The sequence below is a fragment of the Heteronotia binoei genome, chromosome 21 (assembly GCF_032191835.1).
Source record: "Heteronotia binoei isolate CCM8104 ecotype False Entrance Well chromosome 21, APGP_CSIRO_Hbin_v1, whole genome shotgun sequence".
Taxonomy (NCBI): Eukaryota; Metazoa; Chordata; class Lepidosauria; order Squamata; family Gekkonidae; genus Heteronotia; species Heteronotia binoei.
The window spans coordinates 97,680,524-97,700,142 of record NC_083243.1 but is presented as its reverse complement, the minus strand read 5'-3'; the positions used below and the strand labels follow the sequence as shown (position 1 = coordinate 97,700,142).

General features: G+C 42.1%; 1 protein-coding gene across 2 annotated transcripts in view; it reads left to right on the top strand.

Moving 5' to 3' along the window:
- Positions 1 to 19,619, top strand: part of MAPK8IP1 (mitogen-activated protein kinase 8 interacting protein 1) — a 131,504-nt gene that overhangs the window by 670 nt on the left and 111,215 nt on the right. The window contains exon 1 of one of the 2 annotated variants that reach the window (XM_060261070.1): positions 18,533 to 18,693. The exons of the other annotated variant lie outside the window; for it this stretch is intronic. Within the exon in view, the coding sequence (XP_060117053.1) occupies positions 18,623 to 18,693 (71 nt within the window). The 5' untranslated portion in view covers positions 18,533 to 18,622. Of the gene's footprint in view, positions 1 to 18,532; positions 18,694 to 19,619 lie in introns of those variants that run through there. 2 annotated transcript variants of the gene reach the window in all.

The window sequence follows — 19,619 nt, the reverse complement described above, 5'->3', positions numbered from 1 at the left end:
TAGCCCTTGCCAATGCATGGCTCTTTGAGGTGGTAAAGGGAGCCAAGCTGCCATTGGGCAGCAGCTGCTCATACAGAAGGGAGGGGTTTTTTTTTTTTCCTGCTGCTGTTTTGAGAAAAGGAAACAGGAAAGATTCTTATTCATATTTCCCTGAATACAGCTGAGAATAAGGCTGCTCCCTGCTTAGCACACATTCTTGCCTCAGTAAACCTCCTACACCATATCTTTCTGTCACAATCTGCATCCCATACTACTATATACAAACCCCACTGAAATCTTGTTTTCCTCACGCTAGGCTGTCTTGTTTTTCAGAATTTTTCCCCTCATATTATTCTATGAAGGTTTCCTTCAACCCTTCTTATTAACATCTTAATTTTTTCTTCAGAAAAATCCTTTATAAAATAGAAGTGCCAGTGAAAATATCCTTCCCACTATGTCCCCTTCGTAGTGTAATTGAAACCCAAGGCAGAAGGTTAATGGCAGATTTATACCAATTGATAAGAGGGGTAAATAGTTGAAAAACCAAAGATTCACAATTGTGAAGAAAACATAATGCTTTTGAGGTGCAAATAACAGCATAATCAGGACCAGAGGCAGTCACAAGGAACCTAAGCTATCTGTCTAAGGTTACATAGATGCTTCTGGTGCCTAACAGATCTATAATTCTGCTCCTGAAGGTATGCATTGGATCTGGGCAGTAGGTCAGCATTCAGTTTCTGTATGTGACATTTTTATTTAAAGAATTTGAAAGACTGGCTAGTGCTTCTTGTTCTGGATTTCTGATCTGCTGGTTTCTAATTATTTGATGTTTTCTGGTTGGAGTGTAAAATCTTAGAGTTGAAATCCTTTCTAATCTGGAAGGGAAGGCAAGATGTTTTATTCTTTCTGTTGCAAGGTTTAACTGAAGCAGGTTGCAAGAAACTGACTTTCCAGAATGCTCAGGCTGCAGGAAAACAGGGACCCTGGCATAAATTGTTTGGATAGGACAGCTTTGAAACTGTAAAAATGGGATTCTGTGGGTAAATTATTCGGTTTTACTGCAACCAGAGTTAAGAAACTTAACATTCTGGTTGCACTAACATATTATCTGCTGGTTTTGTGTTCCCTTTGATTTGATTGTTAGTGCTCAAAAGGAGCAGGTAATGATCAAATTGTTCCCAAACTGAGATCCAGCCCTACTGCCATCTAATTCAGGCTACAGTTTATCACACGCAGAGAGGAGTAAATAAGGTGGTTCCTTGTAAGTCTGAAGCTGTAGTAGATGCTATTCAGAAGCACCTGGAGGTTCCATTTAGCTGTCATGGCCAATAGACAACTTCTTTAAAAACCATCTAGACCAGAGGTTGCCACAATAGTTTGTGGACATAAACTCACAAAGTCACACGTTTCAAGTGACCTGAACACAAAAGACAAAGGTCCAACTGATGTAAGATCAAGCCTTGTAAGAACAGAATCACTCCCATGTTCCAACATGAATCATCTCTCTGACAATGAGGAGTGTTGATGCTTCTGGGTATAACAGCTACTCATTTTGAACTTTCAGGGATACCCTTTGCTAGTTGTGTTGTATGACTATTATAGGTAACATTATAGTTGAAAAAATTATTTTTAATGCTGGTCCAGAATGATCCAGTGTCAGTGGCGCAATATGCTGTGATATCAAAGAGTATTTGTTGTGTGTGTTTTTCAGAAAGGTAACAGGTATCCAGAACTGGAGCATGCAGCAAAACAAAATGGCAAAGTTCTACTCTAGTGTCAAAGGCAGCCTTCACCAAGAGGTCTCTCTTCCCTTTTGTTAAGTGCCTTAGAAGAGCTTGGCTGGAATAGTCTAGCATCATGGTTCCAACAGTGGTTAATAAGAGACTTGCAGGAAGCCTTCAAGCAAGGCAAGATAACAGCCTACCCTGTTACTTCATACTTCATCTGACCATGGAGATTCTATTTAGCTGTCATGACTAATAGTCATTGATCTCTTTTTAGAACTATCTAGACCACAGGCCTTCACCATAGTTTGTGGCAGCAAACACCCTAAGTTAAATGCATGTTAAGTGAATAAATACTTTGTTTTTCCTGAATCCATTGCCAGTCAGCTGGTATGTGTGAGTTGAATTCTCCATTATACATACACACATGCTTTTTGCATGTACTTTTTCTGATGTAAAACCCCCCAAAACCCCACTGTTTCCCCATAGGGATGGTACTTCAAATGTACAATTTTACTTCAGCATCTTTTTTCAGATGGGGGGTTCAGAACTATACACAATATTCCAAATGTGGCTCCAACATTTAGGTATATGATACAGTAATAGTCTTCTAATTCCAATCAATTTTCTGTAATATCTAATGTAGAATTTAATATTTTTGCTGCTGCATATTGGTAATAAGAGTTTCATCCAGAACCTCAGATTTCCCTCTTACTTACTCTTATCGGTAAGATTTTTTGCTCCATATGCATCATTTTATGCTTACACTAAACTTAACTTGCCATTTTGTTGTCCCTTAATCCAAGTTTGGAGCAATTCATTTTGAGTTCTTTCCAGCCGGTTTGTTTTTACCATTCTGAATCTTTTGATGTCCTCTGCAAATCTGGCTTCCTCTCTGCTCACCCCTGATTCCAGATCACTAGTGAATAAGTTAAATGGCACTAGCCTCATCCGGTAGTTGTTGCTCTTTATTTAAGACTATATGATCATATATTGTGGTACAGTAGCAGACACTGTGCAAAAGCCATTTAAAAATAACAGAACGATCCAACAAAAATTAAGCACTTTAATATCCCATTGTCTGTCAGTGGATCAATCTTATACATGTTTAAATCTCCCCATCGAAATCAGAATGTTAAGATTCTTAACTCTGGTTGCACTAATGCCATTTGAAAAGGCAAAAATTTATTCCAGTAGTGCATTAAAGACTAGCACAATATTCCTGGGAATATGCTTCTGTAAATTAAAACTTACTTTCTCAGTGGCAAAGTGAACTTTGACTTACAAAAGTGTACATCTTGGAAATTTGGGGGTCTTTAAGATGCTACTGAACTTGAATTGTGTTCTACTGCTACAGACTTAACATAACTGACCATCTGAAGCTACCTTGTGGAAACACTGATACTAATAATGGCCATCTTCCAGAGGCTGTTGTTGGGGATAAGCTTTAAATTGGAGCTTGTAGCTTGGCAGTTCTCTGTTAGTTTCTAACTGTTTAGAAGGAATATTGTCTGATTTATCACTGTTCTAATATATCAGTGTCTTTGAAAGCTTTTTCAAGGTTTTCATCTTCTATTTTGTGCTCACTTTTCAGATTTATTAACTTCAAAGAATTAATCAGGTGTGGGTGGCCCTCTAGCTAAATGTTTTGTGAAGCAGATCACTTATCTACCTCTAAAGCCATTGCTAGATTTGTTGGAAATAATTGCATCATGGCCATTTTTAAAAATCCAGCCATTTAAGCAATTACCTCTGAAAATATAAACTGTGGAAGCAGCTGTGTCACAGGGCTGGCTAAAATAGAGTTTAGCCTGTTCCTGTAGTCATCTTGGACCAGGCCTGGCCCCCTAACAAGTTTTAGGGGCTCCTCACCCCCTTCCCATGGCCGCCCCCTATCTGATTTAAATTGGAAAATTGCCCCTCCCATGCCATTTAAAGGGCCTGCAAATCAGCTGATTGACAGGCTCTTTGAATCACACGGGAGGGAAAGGTATGGCCCCCAGCCTCTCCAGCTTTCTGCACTCACCTCCATGGGCCCCTCCCCAGTGGCCCCCCTGAGGCCCCCTCCCCCTGTGGCTCCTAGCTACAGGGCTGTCTTGGACTGACTCTGAATTGTTGCCCAAGACATGGCATGTGGATCCATAAAATAAACAGTAAAAATGGGAGAATGGAACTCAGTTCTGGCCTATCTGTCTAGGACGGCTTTGACTCCAAAGGAATCCACCTGCTAGGAAGAATTCTTGACTCTCAGCAGTAGGGCACAGTTTGCATAATACAGCTTACTGTGTTCCAGGTGTTAATATGTCTGTGTCAAGAGTGCTTGCCACAGATATTAATAACCGCAAACCTTAATCGGCATTGCATGGTGTAAACTTTTATTTTAAAAAAACTGCATTGCAATGTATTTCCCTCCTCTTCTCTCCTGAAGCTCCAAAGCTTCCATATCCCTTAAGTTATTGGGAGCTTCCTAAAGGAAGTTGTAGAACCCATTACTTTGAATAGAAGACTACAGTTAGTCTCAGTTCTTTTTGATGGTGTAGAATCAGAACTGTATGACCTATCAACACTGAAAACCTAGTTCCTCAGGACTATAATGAAAATACTCTAATTGTGAAATCATCATGGAAATTGCTGAAGTGCATTCTTGAGGGGACAGGCTACCAACTCAACATGCCAGATGTGCTTGGTAACTCTTATAAGTCAACAAATAAGTCGCACATAAACAGAAATATCAAACTGTTTTGCTATACGTGTTTTAAATAGGCATTGTAAATGTTAAATAGCATGGGGTTCCTTGGGGGTCTGTTCTGTTCCCCACACTAGTCTGCCATGGTAACTTGTAGGCAAGAGCATACTTCTGATAAAGGAGGCTGTTATATATTCCTACCATAATTCATCTGTTAGTTTTTAGGTGCCAAAAGAATATTGCATAGGTACTCATTTTAGATGTTCAGCTCTCTGCAACAAATTGAACATTGAGTCCCTGAAAGATGTGTGCTTTCAGATACTGCAGGAAGGGATATTATCAAAGCCCTGTTAGCACTGGCTAGCAATTTTCTGTAGCTGCTTTGGTTTTAGCACCTTTATTCCCTGAATGTTTCCAGGGTGGAAGGTAGGTAGAAATCCCAGTCAACACTTTGTGTGTGACTTTGTCTGTGCTCTTGTTGCAAGGTGAATCCCAAACAAATATGTTTTGACATGAACTGCCACCTAAGTGGAGGTGACAATGTGTTTTGTTCCATGCTCCTGTGACCAAAAATTCAACAACAGAAAGTATTGAATTTTCTGCTTTTCTTGTGGGTGGAATTTAGAATCATAGAGTTGGAAGGGGCCATACAGATCATCTAGTCCAACCCCCTGCTCCATGCAGGATCAGCCTAAAGCATCTCTGACAAATAATAATCCAGCTGCGTTTTGAAGACTGCCAATGAAGGGGAGCTCACCACCTTCCTAGGCAGCTGGTTCGACCTCTGAACTACTCTGACTGTGTGAAAAAAAACAAAATTCCTAATATCCAGCCAGTACCTTTCTGCTTGTAATTTGAGTCCATTGTTTCGGGTCCTATCCTTGGCTGCCAAGTGGAACAGCTCCTTGCCCTCCTCTAAATGACAATCAAATATTTAAAGAAAGCAATCATGTCCCCCCTCAGTCTCTTCTTCTCCAGACTGAACATTCCCAAGGCCCTCAGCCTTTCCTCATAGGGTTCTTCCTCCAGGCCTTTGATCATCCTTGTTGCTCTCTTCTGCACCCATTCGATTTTGTCCACATCTTTTTTGAAGTGAGGCCTCCAGAACTGCACACAGTATTCCAGGTGTGGCCTGACCAAGGCAGTATACAGCAGAGCTACAACCGCCTGTGATTTTGATGTAATAGCCCTTTTGATACAACCCAGGATTGAATTTGCCTTTTTTGCCACAGCATCGCACTGACTGCTCATATTTAATTTACAGTCCACTAATACCCCAAGATCTCTTTCACACACACTCCTTCCCAAAAGTGCATCCCCCATCCAGTATTTGTGCTTCACATTTTTTTGGCCCAGATGTAAGACTTTAAACTTATCTTTGTTGAATTGCATCCTGTTCACAACTGCCCAGAGCCCCATGGCACAGAGTGTTAAAGCTGCAGTACTGCAGTCCTAAGCTCTGCTCACGACCTGAGTTCAATCCCCGGCAGAAGCTGGGTTTTCAGGTAGTTGGCTCGAGGTTGACCCAGCCTTCCATCTTTCTGAGGTCGGTAAAATGAGTACCCAGCTTGCTGGGGGGGAAGTGTAGATGACTGGGGAAGGCAATGGCAAACCACCCCGTAAAAAGTCTGCCATGAAAACGTTGTGAAAGCAACGTCACCCCAGAGTCAGAAACGACTGGTGCTTGCACAGGGGACTTTTCCTTTCCCACAACTGCCCACTCCAGATTATTCAGATCTTGTTGAATTTTAACTCTATTCTCCTGTGTGTTTGCTACTTCTCCCAATTTGGTATCATCAGCAATTTTTGTGAGCAGTCCTTCCACCCCTTCATCCAGATCATTGATAAAAATGTTCCGAACCCTGTGGCACCCCATTGGACACCTCTCTCTAATCTGAAACTCCATTGTCAACCACTCTTTCGGTACGGTCCTCTAACTATTTTCCTATCCACCCAACTGTCCTGTAGTCCAGTCCACAGTCTTCCAGTTTGCCCATCAGAATTTCATGGGGAACCTTATCAAAAGCTTTACTGAAATCCAGGTAAATCACTTCAACAGTTTTCCACAATCCAGTAAACTTGCTACTCGATTAAAGAAAGAAACCAGGTTGGTCTGGCAAGACCTGTTGGAGACAAATCCATGCTGACTTCCTCAAATCTCCAAGTTATCCATCAGATGTTCACAGATTGACCCCTTTAAAATCTGCTCAAATATCTTTCCAGCAACAGAAGTCAGACTAACCAGCCTGTAGTTTCCCGATTCATCCTTCTTCCCTTTTTTTTAAAGATTTCCTTCATTTCCAGTTTGTTCAGAGCCTTTAATGGGAGACTAAACTGCTCTACTGACTCTAGAAAACATGAGGCATAACAGTTTGATTAAAAAACCATAAAATTTGTGTAGTTCATTTGCTCTGCAGATAAACTGCAGATAAACTCTGCAGATGAACTGTGGTTCAATGTGGCCAAGTGCAAAGTAATGCACATTGGGGCCAAGAATCCCAGCTACAAATACAAGTTGATGGGGTGTGAACTGGCAGAGACTGACCAAGAGAGAGATCTTGGGGTCATGGTAGATAACTCACTGAAAATGTCAAGACAGTGTGCATTTGCAATAAAAAAGGCCAACGCCATGCTGAGAATTATTAGGAAGGGAATTGAAAACAAATCAGCCAGTATCATAATGCCCCTGTATAAATCGATGGTGCGGTCTCATTTGGAGTACTGTGTGCAGTTCTGGTCGCCGCACCTCAAAAAAGATATTATAGCATTGGAGAAAGTCCAGAAAAGGGCAACTAGAATGATTAAAGGGCTGGAACACTTTCCCTATGAAGAAAGGTTGATACGCTTAGGACTCTTTAGCTTGGAGAAACGTCGACTGCGGGGTGACATGATAGAGGTTTACAAGATAATGCATGGGATGGAGAAAGTAGAGAAAGAAGTACTTTTCTCCCTTTCTCACAATACAAGAACTCATGGGCATTCGATGAAATTGCTGAGCAGACAGGTTAAAACGGATAAAAGGAAGTACTTCTTCACCCAAAGGGTGATTAACATGTGGAATTCACTGCCACAGGAGGTGGTGACGGCAACAAGCATAGCCACCTTCAAGAGGGGTTTAGATAAAAGTATGGAGCAGAGGTCCATCAGTGGCTATTAGCCACCGTGTGTGTGTGTGTGTATGTATGTGTGTGTGTGTGTGTGTGTGTGTGTGTATATATAAAAATTTCTTTTGGCCACTGTGTGACACAGAGTGTTGGGCTGGATGGGCCATTGGCCTGATCTAACATGGCTTCTCTTATGTTCTTAACTGCTATTGGATATGTCTTCCGTTTAGCCCAGAGACCTCTAGGTGAAAAGTCTCTCCCTTCCAGTCAACATAATTTTATTTACAACATTTTTCTCCCATCTTTCCTTGTAGTTCAGGACAGCTTATCACAATAGTTGTAAGTTTAGGTATCCAGATGGGTTTATATAGGATTATGCATCCAGATGGGCTTATATAGGATAAATGTGTGTTGAGAGAGAGACGGTGTGCTTGTGTGTGTGTTTGTGTTCACCTCATTCTTAGTTATCATAATTAATAATGCTTTGACCAACTCAGTCACCTTTTCCTGTATGAATTCTGAACAGAGGCTATGGCCCAGCTTCTTTCTTTAGTATGAAAGAATCCATGCTTCTCCCCTGACCATCAGAAAGCTTCACTGTTGTTAGTATGTGACCATATCTTACCCAGTACAAGCTCTCATAAGCATGAAATTTTACAGTCTTTTGCAAAGACTGTAGATCTGAGGCATCACTGGAGAAAGCCACTTTGGAGAATACTTCTGGAAGGAGACCAGTATGACTTGCCTTCTTTCTGCAATATGTCCTGCTAATTTTCTCTAGCTTAATAGGATAGGACAAAAACAGGACACATGATGCTGCCTTGAGCTAGACTACAGGTCTGTCAAGGTCCATGTTGTTTATTCTGACTGGCAGCAGCTCCCCAAGGTCTCAAAGAGAGGTCTTTCACATCACTTACTACCTGATCCTTTTAACTGGAGATGTTGGGAATTGAACCTGGGACCTTCTGCATGCCAAACAGATGATCTTCCACTAAGTCATGACCCCTCCACTGTGGGTTGGACTCCATGCATTGCAAGCAAAATTGCACATAAATGGACTTTCCTGCCTTCCCATTTTCACTGCAGTATTCTGTTTTGGTTTTTGTTTTAATCCTGATGTTGGGATTTGTGGATCTTTGGGTACAGAATTGGGAGTCTGTGAAGAAAGGGAAAACTGGCAGAAATATTGCATGAACAGCAGCACCACACAAGGGGAATGAGGCATAGGATTCCATGCGATATATTTTAAGATATGTGCAATAAACACACCTATGGGCAGATTGGAAACAAGTAGGCAAAGGCTCTGAACTGTGGAAGCTTTTTAATACAGTATAATTGTTATGGCATATTGAGGTCAGGGAGCAACTATTCTTGCTAAGCTTTGGAGTTTGTCTTTTTTCCTTCAGAGGACAAGATGACAGCTGCATAGGATATGGTGCAGGGGATAAGGCAACCTCCTCATAGAAGTGAATTGAATGGCAGGTCCTGATTGCATACTTGTCATTTATCTGGTCCTTTTGTTAGGTGCCATGAAAGCAATTTTTGTTGTTCCCAAAATTCAAGTGGGATTATAGAACTCAATGCCATGCCTAGATTCCAAACAATATGAATGGGATACACAGTGTAGTAGACACAAAAGAAGGGAAAAAAACATTGTGCAGCTTGCCAATATCAAACCTATTGTTACGTATTTATAATAATTGCTTAATTTAGTATAAGATTTTTTTACAACTTTGTATTATTGAATCTCCATATAACAATGTCCCCAAAATTCAAACAATTACAATATAATATTACAACACACTATACAAAAGCCAAACATGATAAGTCCAAAACCAAGAAGAATTTCCAATTTCACAGTAGAATGTGCCCTGTAAACTAGAATGATTAAAGGGCTGGAACACTTTCCCTATGAAGAAAGGTTGAAACGCTTGGGACTCTTTAGCTTGGAGAAACGTCGACTGCGTGGTGACATGATAGAGGTTTACAAAATAATGCATGGGATGGAGAAAGTAGAGAAAGAAGTACTTTTCTCCCTTTCTCACAATACAAGAACTCGTGGGCATTCGATGAAATTGCTGAGCAGACAGGTTAAAACGGATAAAAGGAAGTACTTCTTCACCCAAAGGGTGATTAACATGTGGAATTCACTGCCACAGGAGGTGGTGGCGGCCACAAGCATAGCCACCTTCAAGAGGGGTTTAGATAGAAATATGGAGCAGAGGTCCATCAGTGGCTATTAGCCACCATGTGTGTGTGTGTGTGTGTATATATAATTTTTTTTGCCACTGTGTGACACAGAGTGTTGGACTGGATGGGCCATTGGCCTGATCTAACATGGCTTCTCTTATGTTCTTATGTCCTGACTTCAGCTTTCAGCGAATGGGTGCCCAGTTGCTCCTTGTTTCAGCAAAACAATACATATTGCTGCCAGAGGTGAAAATATTGAAGTCCTAGGGAAGTGTTTCAGTGACTGTATGTATATGTTTGATAAAAGTATTCAGGTAGCATTTGAAAATATATTGTGCCTTATGAAGAATTTTTTTTGTGTTTGAAGAGTTTATGTCTTTGATTAAGGCTTTGCTGAAATGAGGAGCAACCAGGCACCCGTTAGCTGAAAGCTGAACTCAGAAGAGGAGGGCACATTCTTCTGTGAAATCAGAAATTCTTCTTGGATTTGGGTTTGTTTGTCATATTGGGCTTTTTTATTCTTTGAATTTTGGAGACATTGTTATATGGTGTTTTAATAACAAGAAGTTGTAAAAAATTATTATACTAAAATAAGCAGTTATCATAGATATATAATGTGACCAACGCAAACCTTTTTTTGCAAAAATAATAGGTAACAGACTTAAGCAAATACTTCCATGCTGTATCATTATAAAGTAATCTGGTTTTTTACAACCGAACATCATAGACAGCATAAGAAATACCTCCTTAGGTCTCATAGCATATTGCGGAAAAAAATAAGGAAGCAAATATATAATGTGTAGATTCCAGTCAATTAGAGCAATGATACTAGATATAAACTGCAAAAATGTGAAGTATAAGCACTAGGATATTCGATACCATGTAGTAGATACTACCAGATTTCTCTCTGTGCAAAAATTAAAAGATGATAAGCATTGACACTTGGATTGCTCTCAGTTTATCATTGGTGTCACAGAACGTTTTTATGGAATGCTGCATATGTCTGTAAGAGGAGAAATATTTTCTTAGTCTGCAGCTCCCATAACTGACTTCTGAGAGGATGCACCACATAGCACCACAGAGGAACTGAACTGAAATATCCAGAAACAACTCAAGAATTTGAGTTCACATATGGATCCATATAACTTGATGACTGCAAGCAGAGCTTTTTGTATTTGTTGGCATTAGCTGAATCTCAGCATTTTTTTCTCAATAGAGGCAGATCACCTGTAAATAATCAAGTAATAAACCATTCATTGACGAAATTCTGAGCAGTGATCATACTTGTGCAGCCTCTATTCTTTCTTCCTATTAACTCAGGAAGATAAGCTGAATCAGCAGCTTCTTCATTTAATGGGGAATGTGTGAACTGCTTTAAGCACTTCAGATGGATTAATAGATTAGGAAGGAAGAATAGTTCAAGGAGAGTGTACTACAACAAGCTGCTCATCAACAAATTTGGTCTGGCAGTCACAAGTCTCCTAACCATGTTTGCACTTTGAAGAAGAAGAAGATATTGGATTTATATCCCGCCCTCCACTCCGAAGAGTCTCAGAGCGGCTCACAATCTCCTTTACCATCCTCCCCCACAACAGACACCCTGTGAGGTGGGTGGGGCTGAGAGGACTCTCACAGCAGCTGCCCTTTCAAGGACAACCTCTGCCAGAGCTATGGCTGACCCAAGGCCATGCTAGCAGGTGCAAGTGGAGGAGTGAGGAATCCCACTACACCAAACTGGCTCTCCTGAAGACCTGATTGCCATGCCTGAGATCAGCTAAGAAGCAAATTAGTTCGCTTTTGCTTTTCCCCCTACAGCAGGCAGTTTGGCTTCTTTGTATGAGATGCCCACGGTGCAACCCTAAACAGACTAACAGCCTTAGAATATATAGCTCTACATCTGATCACACTGCTTGTTGTATTTCTTTTTTCAACCATAATCTTCAGTTTGATACACCTTGCTTTCTGCCGCTTCCAAGCTCTATACAAGGATTGCAACATGATTGCATTCTGCAACCTGAATAAATTGGTATAATTTCAGTAATTTATTCCATGCTCTGAATCTGATTTCCCACCATGTAGAATTCAAATACTAATTCTACCAAAATTGTCTGTCTATGGCAGTCATTGGGGCAGGTGGGAGGGAGGAATGTAACTTATCATTCAAACAGTGGTCCAACCATTAGTTTTGCCAGTTTGTGAGATGGTTATTTGAGCAGCTGGATGAATCCGTTGCCTTAGTACAGAGATTGGCTCTGTCTCCAGCAAGTCACTTGAGTCTGGGAACTGCTGCTAAATGCAGATTTATTGGTAACAAACCTGCAGAGTAATGAGATGATTTCTCCAATCCCTGGGAGCCCATGCATTTGCAGGAAGAGGCCTAACTGTCTGCTTGTTGCTTCTGCTACAGAAAGGGTCTGTGTGTCCCCAGGGGCTTCTTATAGCTTCTTCCAAGCCAGTATCAATCCCCGTAGGAACCAAAGAAGTGACGGTGGGGGTGGGGAGGGGGAGATGGAGTAGTTTTCAGCTAGTAAGCACCATGGACAGGGATTTCTGCTATAAAATGCTGTGGCAGAAGGGAGAGAGAATTAGCTTGCTAATCTTTTTGTGACAATAAATTTTAAAACACACTTCCTCTAAAGTTAATATCAGCTAGTTCCAGTGAAACTAATCCATGGAATTTAAGCACCTCCCACAGCCATATGGGGGGAATACAAGAAGGAAAGAAAAACGCTTCTTCAGTGTTGGACATGACACAGTCTCAGTGAGGAGTGCAAGTGACAAACTACAAATGTTTTGTCACGATCAATAGCAGAAATAAAATTCTGTGAATAAGCACAGAGCTAAATTGGGGAAGAACAGCATATGATGAGAGATCCCATGTGGAAACCGAGAGGTTCAATGAGGAATATGCAGGCAATAGTGGTATAAGGGCAAGGAAATTAACTTGTATCCCAAGCAAGGTAGTTCTTGCCTTGTCATGAACTCTATTCCATTCAGTCATTTGCTGTCACTGTAGGCCAATACAAGTCCCTCATACGAAACATTGCATTATTTATTCTAAAGTTGGATGGACTCCCTAATTTGGCTGTTTCCCAAGGGCTAGTCTATGTTCCTGTAGAGTGGCTACTCTATCAACTAATTGTTTGGGATGCATGCTTATGGATGGGCCATTGGCCTGATCCAACATGGCTTCTCTTATGTTCTTAAGAAGTGAGAGATGCCCGCATTGCTTTATCCAGTGTTCACTGAAATTCAAGTTGTATGCAATGGGAGAAATGATAGAGTTTAATACCTCCCATGGCCCCAAGCCAGTAGGTTTGGGAAGTCCATAGTACTAGATTGACATTGGTAACTGAATCCAGCTCCAGTAGTATCAAGACATTTTGGATCCTTTGCATGGAAAGCAGGTGCCAAAAGATTGTGGTGGAACATTGTTTTTTTTTTTTTTGCAAAGTCTGAATTCAGCCTTTTTTACAGCATATAAATATGTAACTTGATCTGCCAGCAACTAAGAAAAATCAGTGGGAAATGGTGCAGGTTATGTATGAACACGAGTGCATGAGAACTGCCTTACTGGATCAGGGCAAAAGACCATCTCGTCCAACATTTCAGGAGATAGAATGCCCCATGGAAGCTCACAAACTCAGCACAGTGGAAAGAGTTATTCATGAATTTGGCATCTTCCTCTGAGAAAACTTGAGGTTTGGCTGCTGTCAAGATAGGATATTGAGCTAGATTGTCCATGGGTCTAATCCAGTCTGGCAGCTCTGATGGGAAAAACAAGACTAAAAATGAAAGACTGGCAGGAAATAGAAATATAATATAATGAAAACTAAGAAAAATGGTAAGGCACCAGGAAAGCATTACAGAAGGACATGCAGAAGATTCTGTGTGTGTAGCAAGAGTAAGCGAGATACAGTGGTAAAAGCCAGAGGTGGTAAAATGTTGAATAAAACCATCATAGGTTATGCAGCTTTAGTAATTAAAACTGGTATTACTGTGCTCAACAATACCCAGTAAAATTGGATCTCATGTCTCTCACCCCTATCTGGGCTGTGTTTTAGGGACTTCAGTATACTTCATTTCCTACCATAGGACAGACCTTTCTCTCAGTAATTTGGAGGACCACTGTCATACCTTTCTGATAACGCAGGTAGATTTACCATGAGGGTTTTCCTTACATTCAGGATGCTGTCTTAAAGCATAGTGTTTTTAGGTGCAATCAAAAGTCCCAATGTAATGAAAGAGACATGTACCTTTCATAATACTTTAGCAAGCAGACTGTTTGTCTTCTAGGGCACCCATTGTTTAATAGGCTGGCTCCAGCTAGCTTCTGTGGTTTAAATTAAGCTCTTGCCAGAAAATTTTGAGGAACATAGAGCTACTGCTGTTGACCTAACTTCTCTCCACAGACACTCTTAAAAGCTTCAAATCCAGCTAGGTTTTGGATTTGTCCCAAATGTAAATCCCAGGACAAGTTACTTAGTTCCGGTGTGACTGAGAGTCACTTCAGATATTGACATATCGCTGAGAGAACAGGAAGATCTGGTGTTTTGCCCCATTGTTGTCTTCATCCCCATGTAGTCCAAAACAGAATTTTCCCCTCTCTCTTCTTGGCATCTCTTGCTCCATTCTTGAAAGTTGTGCAAGTTCATAAACTGTGGTTAGCTTCTTGACTCTCATAGTGTGAGAGATAAGAAACTTCTGTTTCAGGTAGAGCTGCCAGCAGACGAGGGGAAAATGCCCAGGTCCTTCATGGCATGAAGGTAAATAACATCTTGTTAAACCCATTAATAAAAGGGTCAGGACACTGTTTCTCTGGGCTGCTGGGAACCCTAGCTTCAGGTGATATGAGGGACCATGAAACACTTCCTATTCTGCCACAAAACTATCACATCCTAAGCTATCTTCAGGTCTCTCTCATAATAATATGGATAATAGCACTTCACTGCTGTAGAGAGTTATGATGATAAATAATATAAAAAAAATCTGAATCACTTAAAGCTTTGATAAAGGGTGCTATCTAAAAGACACTTGATATAAAATGGCTGTCAGGTGGAGGCAGACCTAAATTTTATTCATATGGTTGCTGTTTTACACAGTAAGCCATCTAGAGACAGTGAGTTACCACATGAATCAACTGCCTCATGCTTTGTCTGTCTGATTTATTTGCTTGTTTAGAACATTTACATGTAGCAACTTCAGCTTTCTTCTAATGAGGAGGCTTCCAGCAGTTACAAAAACAGTTAAAACACAAAAATGATCATACAAGAGTAACAGGATTTTTTAAAAAACAGTAAGTTAAAAATGGTCCAGCAGTGGAACATTTAAATATAATTCAACATTTAAAGCATAATCCAAGGCAACCAAAAGATATTTGAGGAACAGTTATGGATCAGGAGTGGGAAACTATTTTTTTAAAGGAAGGAATGTTTTCTCCTAGTGCCTAAAGCTCAGATGCCTGTGGGGAGGGAGTCCTACCACCGAGGTGCACCACATCTGAGAAGGACCTGCCTAGGGTGGCCATAATGTCTGAAGGTCAGCCAGGGACACCTTTGGGGGGGGGAAGGTAGGGGTGCGCGCGCGCGCGTGCCGGAAACAGGAAGTGACGTCACTTCCGGTGACGTCGTGCCGCCGCCGGAAACAGGAAGTGACATCACTTCCTGTGACATCATCCCCCCCCCCCCCACGCCACCTGCCGGAAACAGGAAGTGACATCACTTCCTGTGACATCATCCCCCCCGCGCCACCTGCCGGAAGCAGGAAGTGACATCACTTCCTGTGACATCATTTCCCTCAAATGACATCATTTCCCCCAAATGCCACTGCCGGAAACAGGAAGTGACTTCACAGCACTTCCTGTGACGTCCCCAAATATCACTGCCGGAAACACCAAGATTATTTATAGAGAGGGAAAGGGGGAAGTAAAGTTAAATGAAACTCTTTTTTTACTTTTTTCAAAGTGAGAAGACTAGAGAGAACGGGTTCCATGCTGAGAAGCCAGTCAGATTCCAGTGAGATTCCAGTGAGACTGTGCTGCATAATGCAGCCTATTTATTTTGTCCTGTTGGCTCTGTTGGCTCTATCTGCACCACCTTCATCACTTTCGGGGTGTGGATCCCCCAGTGGGGTGGTCTCCTGACTCCCTCCGCTGGCTGTTTCTAATAGCCCTGCGCCCCCTCTTTCATTTGATATGTGTCCCGTGCGGGTGCCACCCTCCCGCCGGGAGATGCCGCAAAATGAGCCCCCTTGAGGCTTATGGCGGCAGGGCTCGGGGGAAGTGAGCTAGACTGCTGTTCTTTTGAGGGGTTATAGAGTGTTTCGAGCCCGTCCCTGTGGCATCGGTCCCATCGTTGTGGGACCCAGGGGGCCGGCGCAGCGGCACGCCGAAGCAGCCTGTCACTAATAACACAGGTCGAGATGCAGGACAGGAACCCGGAAGTGACCGTCAGGCTGCTTCAGCATGCCGCTGCGCACGCGCAGGGACGCTCCCTCCCTCACTCACCGCCTTCCTCGCCGGCGCCCCCAGCCCAGGAGGCGGGAATAGGGGGCCAGAACCGGGACATTCCCGGGTGCCCGGGACAGTCTGGCCACCCTAGACCTGCCTCTCATGCACATCCAATTCCCACACAGTGCCTCAAAAGCAGATCTTAACTGGAGGGAAGGTTTATAATTCCTATGAATGCATTTGTGGTGGCCTACAGAAAACCACAGGACATCTGCCAGTTTCATGATGAGTGTCTGCAGATCACCACACTTAGATGCAATGGTGGCCATTTTGTGTGAAGAAAATGACTTGAATTAATAAGAGAAAAGATTGGTCTGAGACCACAGTCCTGCCAGCACTGTTGGGAAAGGTCAACAGTGAGGTCAGAAGGACAGCCAAACGATTAGGGAATGAATGATTTTCTGGAAGCTTTCTTTTATTCTAATATAAGTGAGAAGGAAGATATTTTTAAAAAACTTGAGGGTGAGGATTTACTATTCCACTGAGCAACAGAGTGATCTGAGAGAGTCCATGAGGGGGTTGTAACAGACTATATCCTGGAATTCTTTGTTTCATTACCAAGGGGTTGTAACCTCAGGACAATGACTTTGAAGTAATGATCTCTTGGAACTTTGATGGGTATAAATAAGCCCCTTGTTTTGTGCTGCCCGTTTAAATTTATTCTGTAATGATATTCTCCTCTGAGTCGGAGGCCATCTTGGGTGCTTTCCACCATCTTGTCAGGGAGGCAGGAAATAGAATAATACTTCTTCCTCTTCCTTGACCCTGGAGCACCCAGATCTCCTCAGTTGGGATACTCCGAGAAGCAGTTTCTAAACTATCAACCTTACTCAGAAGAATGAAACATTAATAACAGTAATAACATTAATAACAGCCAGTTAATATGCTAAAGGCATAGCAGAAAAGGAACTGTGAAGCAGCAAGAAAAAGTGAAATAGATATTGAGACCCTAGTATGAGCGATGCGATGTGGCGGGCAAGATGTCCTCCTGTACTCAGAGGAGAATGACCCCTCACAGTAAGTACCAATGGTCGTTCTCCCTCTGAGTCGGAGGCCATCTTGGGTACTCCTATAGCAGTAGATTAATGACTGGGTGGGGCGTCGCTCTCTTCTAATAATACATGTTGTAACACTTTTCTGCCAAATGCTGCTTCTGCTGAACTATAAGTGTTTAATTTGTAATGTCGAACAAATGTTGAAATGGAAGACCATGTCGCAGCCCTGCACACTTGGTCCACTGAGGCATATTTGTTAAAGGCCGCATTAGTTGCAGCGCTTCTGGCTGAATGTGCTGTAATCCCATTGGGTACTTCTAATTTCATTGCTCTATTTAGCTTCCGTGATGCATTGCTTAATAGCATAACTGACAGCAGAGGGTGACATCTTCTGGCCCAACCTTGTTTGCGTAATGTTGATAAACATGGCATCCATCTTCTGAATTGGTTCTGTCCTGACTAAGTATGCCTTCAGACAGCGTCTAACATCTAAATTGTGCCACATTCGTTCCCTAGGATGTTTAGGGTCTGGACAGAATGATGGCAAATGTAGTTCCTGTGATTTGTGAAAGGTAGGATCTGTAAGACAGCATCCTGAATGTAAGGAAAACCCTCATGGTAAATCTACTTGCGTTATCAGAAAGGTATGACAGTGGTCCTCCAAACTACTGAGAGAAAGGTCTGTCCTATGGTAGGAAATGAAGTATACTGAAGTCCCTAAAACACAGCCCAGATAGGGGTGAGAGACATGAGATTCAATTTTACTGGATATTGTTGAGCACAGTAATACCAGTTTTAATTACTAAAGCTGCATAACCTATGAAGGTTTTATTCAACATTTTACCACCTCTCGCTTTTACCAAGATGTCCTCCTGTACTCAGAGGAGAATGGCCCCTCACAGTAAGTACCAATGGTTGTTCTGCTTGCTGGAGAGTGAAGACAGTTAAGTTGTCCACTGGCATACAGGAGTGTGGTTCCATGAAACAGTTGGATGAAGCTATGTTGGACAAAAGTGTTGCAAGGTCAAGGAAAGAATGGCTTGACAGAGTTTAATACCTCTGATGTGGTAACTTGATTCTCCCTTCCCCTTGACTGCATATAATGGGGGGAGGGGTGGAACAGGCAGCAGGAGCTGCTGCTGATGAGGAATCTGCCTCACTGAGGAAAGCAATGGACCAGGAAGAGTGCAGGGCTTGGCACCATCTCAGCCCAGAGGGTTATTTTTTCTCCCAAGACAGCTGATTCCATTTATTTTTAATGAGCTCCCTTGGACTGTGCAGTCAGAAGCAGAGAGCAGTGCAAGCAGCAGTTTCTTCCAGGCTGGGACAGGCAGAGGAGACTGCACATACACAACTCTCTCCAGCTTCCCTCTTTGAGGAAACCTCTTTAAAACTGTGGCCCTGATTCCTCTCCCCCAGGACGGGGCTCCTCTTAAATGAAGCTTGAACTTAAAATGCAGTCGAGCACAGAGGAGGAGAGCTGGCTTGAGGACCAGTGGGAGAAATGGTATGCAACTGTCGGGATGTTGGAATGAATGCGTAGCATGGGGAGAGGGGATTGAGCAGATTCTGGGGAATCATTTTAAAAGGTTTTCTGCTTTGCTATTAGAAATGTCTTTGCTTGCTAGGTACATTATCTCTGAGTAGTATCCCTTCCCTCTGTATAGGCAAGGTGACTGCATAGCAGGTATGGAGTGCAGGGTGCAGACTTAGTTGCAAACTTTGTCTGCGCAAAGGCTGAAATGCAGCCCGACTGAGCAAGGAAACTACACCATGTAGGACCCTGTAGCTATGCAGGCTTTGAGTCCAGAGCAGGTAACCTGAATCACAAAGAGGAAAGAATTTTTTGTCAGAAGACTGTTATCTCAGCATAGTAGGAAGCAGACAGTAGGATGTGAATGAAGGAGACATACTCAGGAGGGCACTACTTATGCTTGTGAATATCATGATAGGTACATATCCCAGCAGTCTCAAATCCCTCCCCTTTTATTGTCATTGATGGACAGAATACTTGGTGCCCCAGCTTCCTGTTGGCCTGTCATTTTGTAGAAAAAGAGGTGCCAGAGCTCATTAGCACAACTCAATTGCATATGTCACACACTCCTGGCATCACCAGAAGGTGTACTAAATTATATCAGCTCAGCATCTACCTTAAAATACTTCTCGAATTATAATTGTAATAAAAGCTTACTCCCATCGTACTTTTTAAATTACTTTCTCCTATGTGGCCATAGTGGCATGATGAAGATTTCCATCTGTCTGCTTTATATGCTTTGATTATTTTTCTATTTTTTGTGGGAGAAAATATTATAACATTTGTCAAATCTTAAGAGTGCAGCAAATTCTCACAGGGGATTTGAACAATGGAGGCCAAAAGCAATTATTTTTTTTGGGGGGGGGGGTAAGAAAGAAATAGGGTTGTCAATCCCCAGG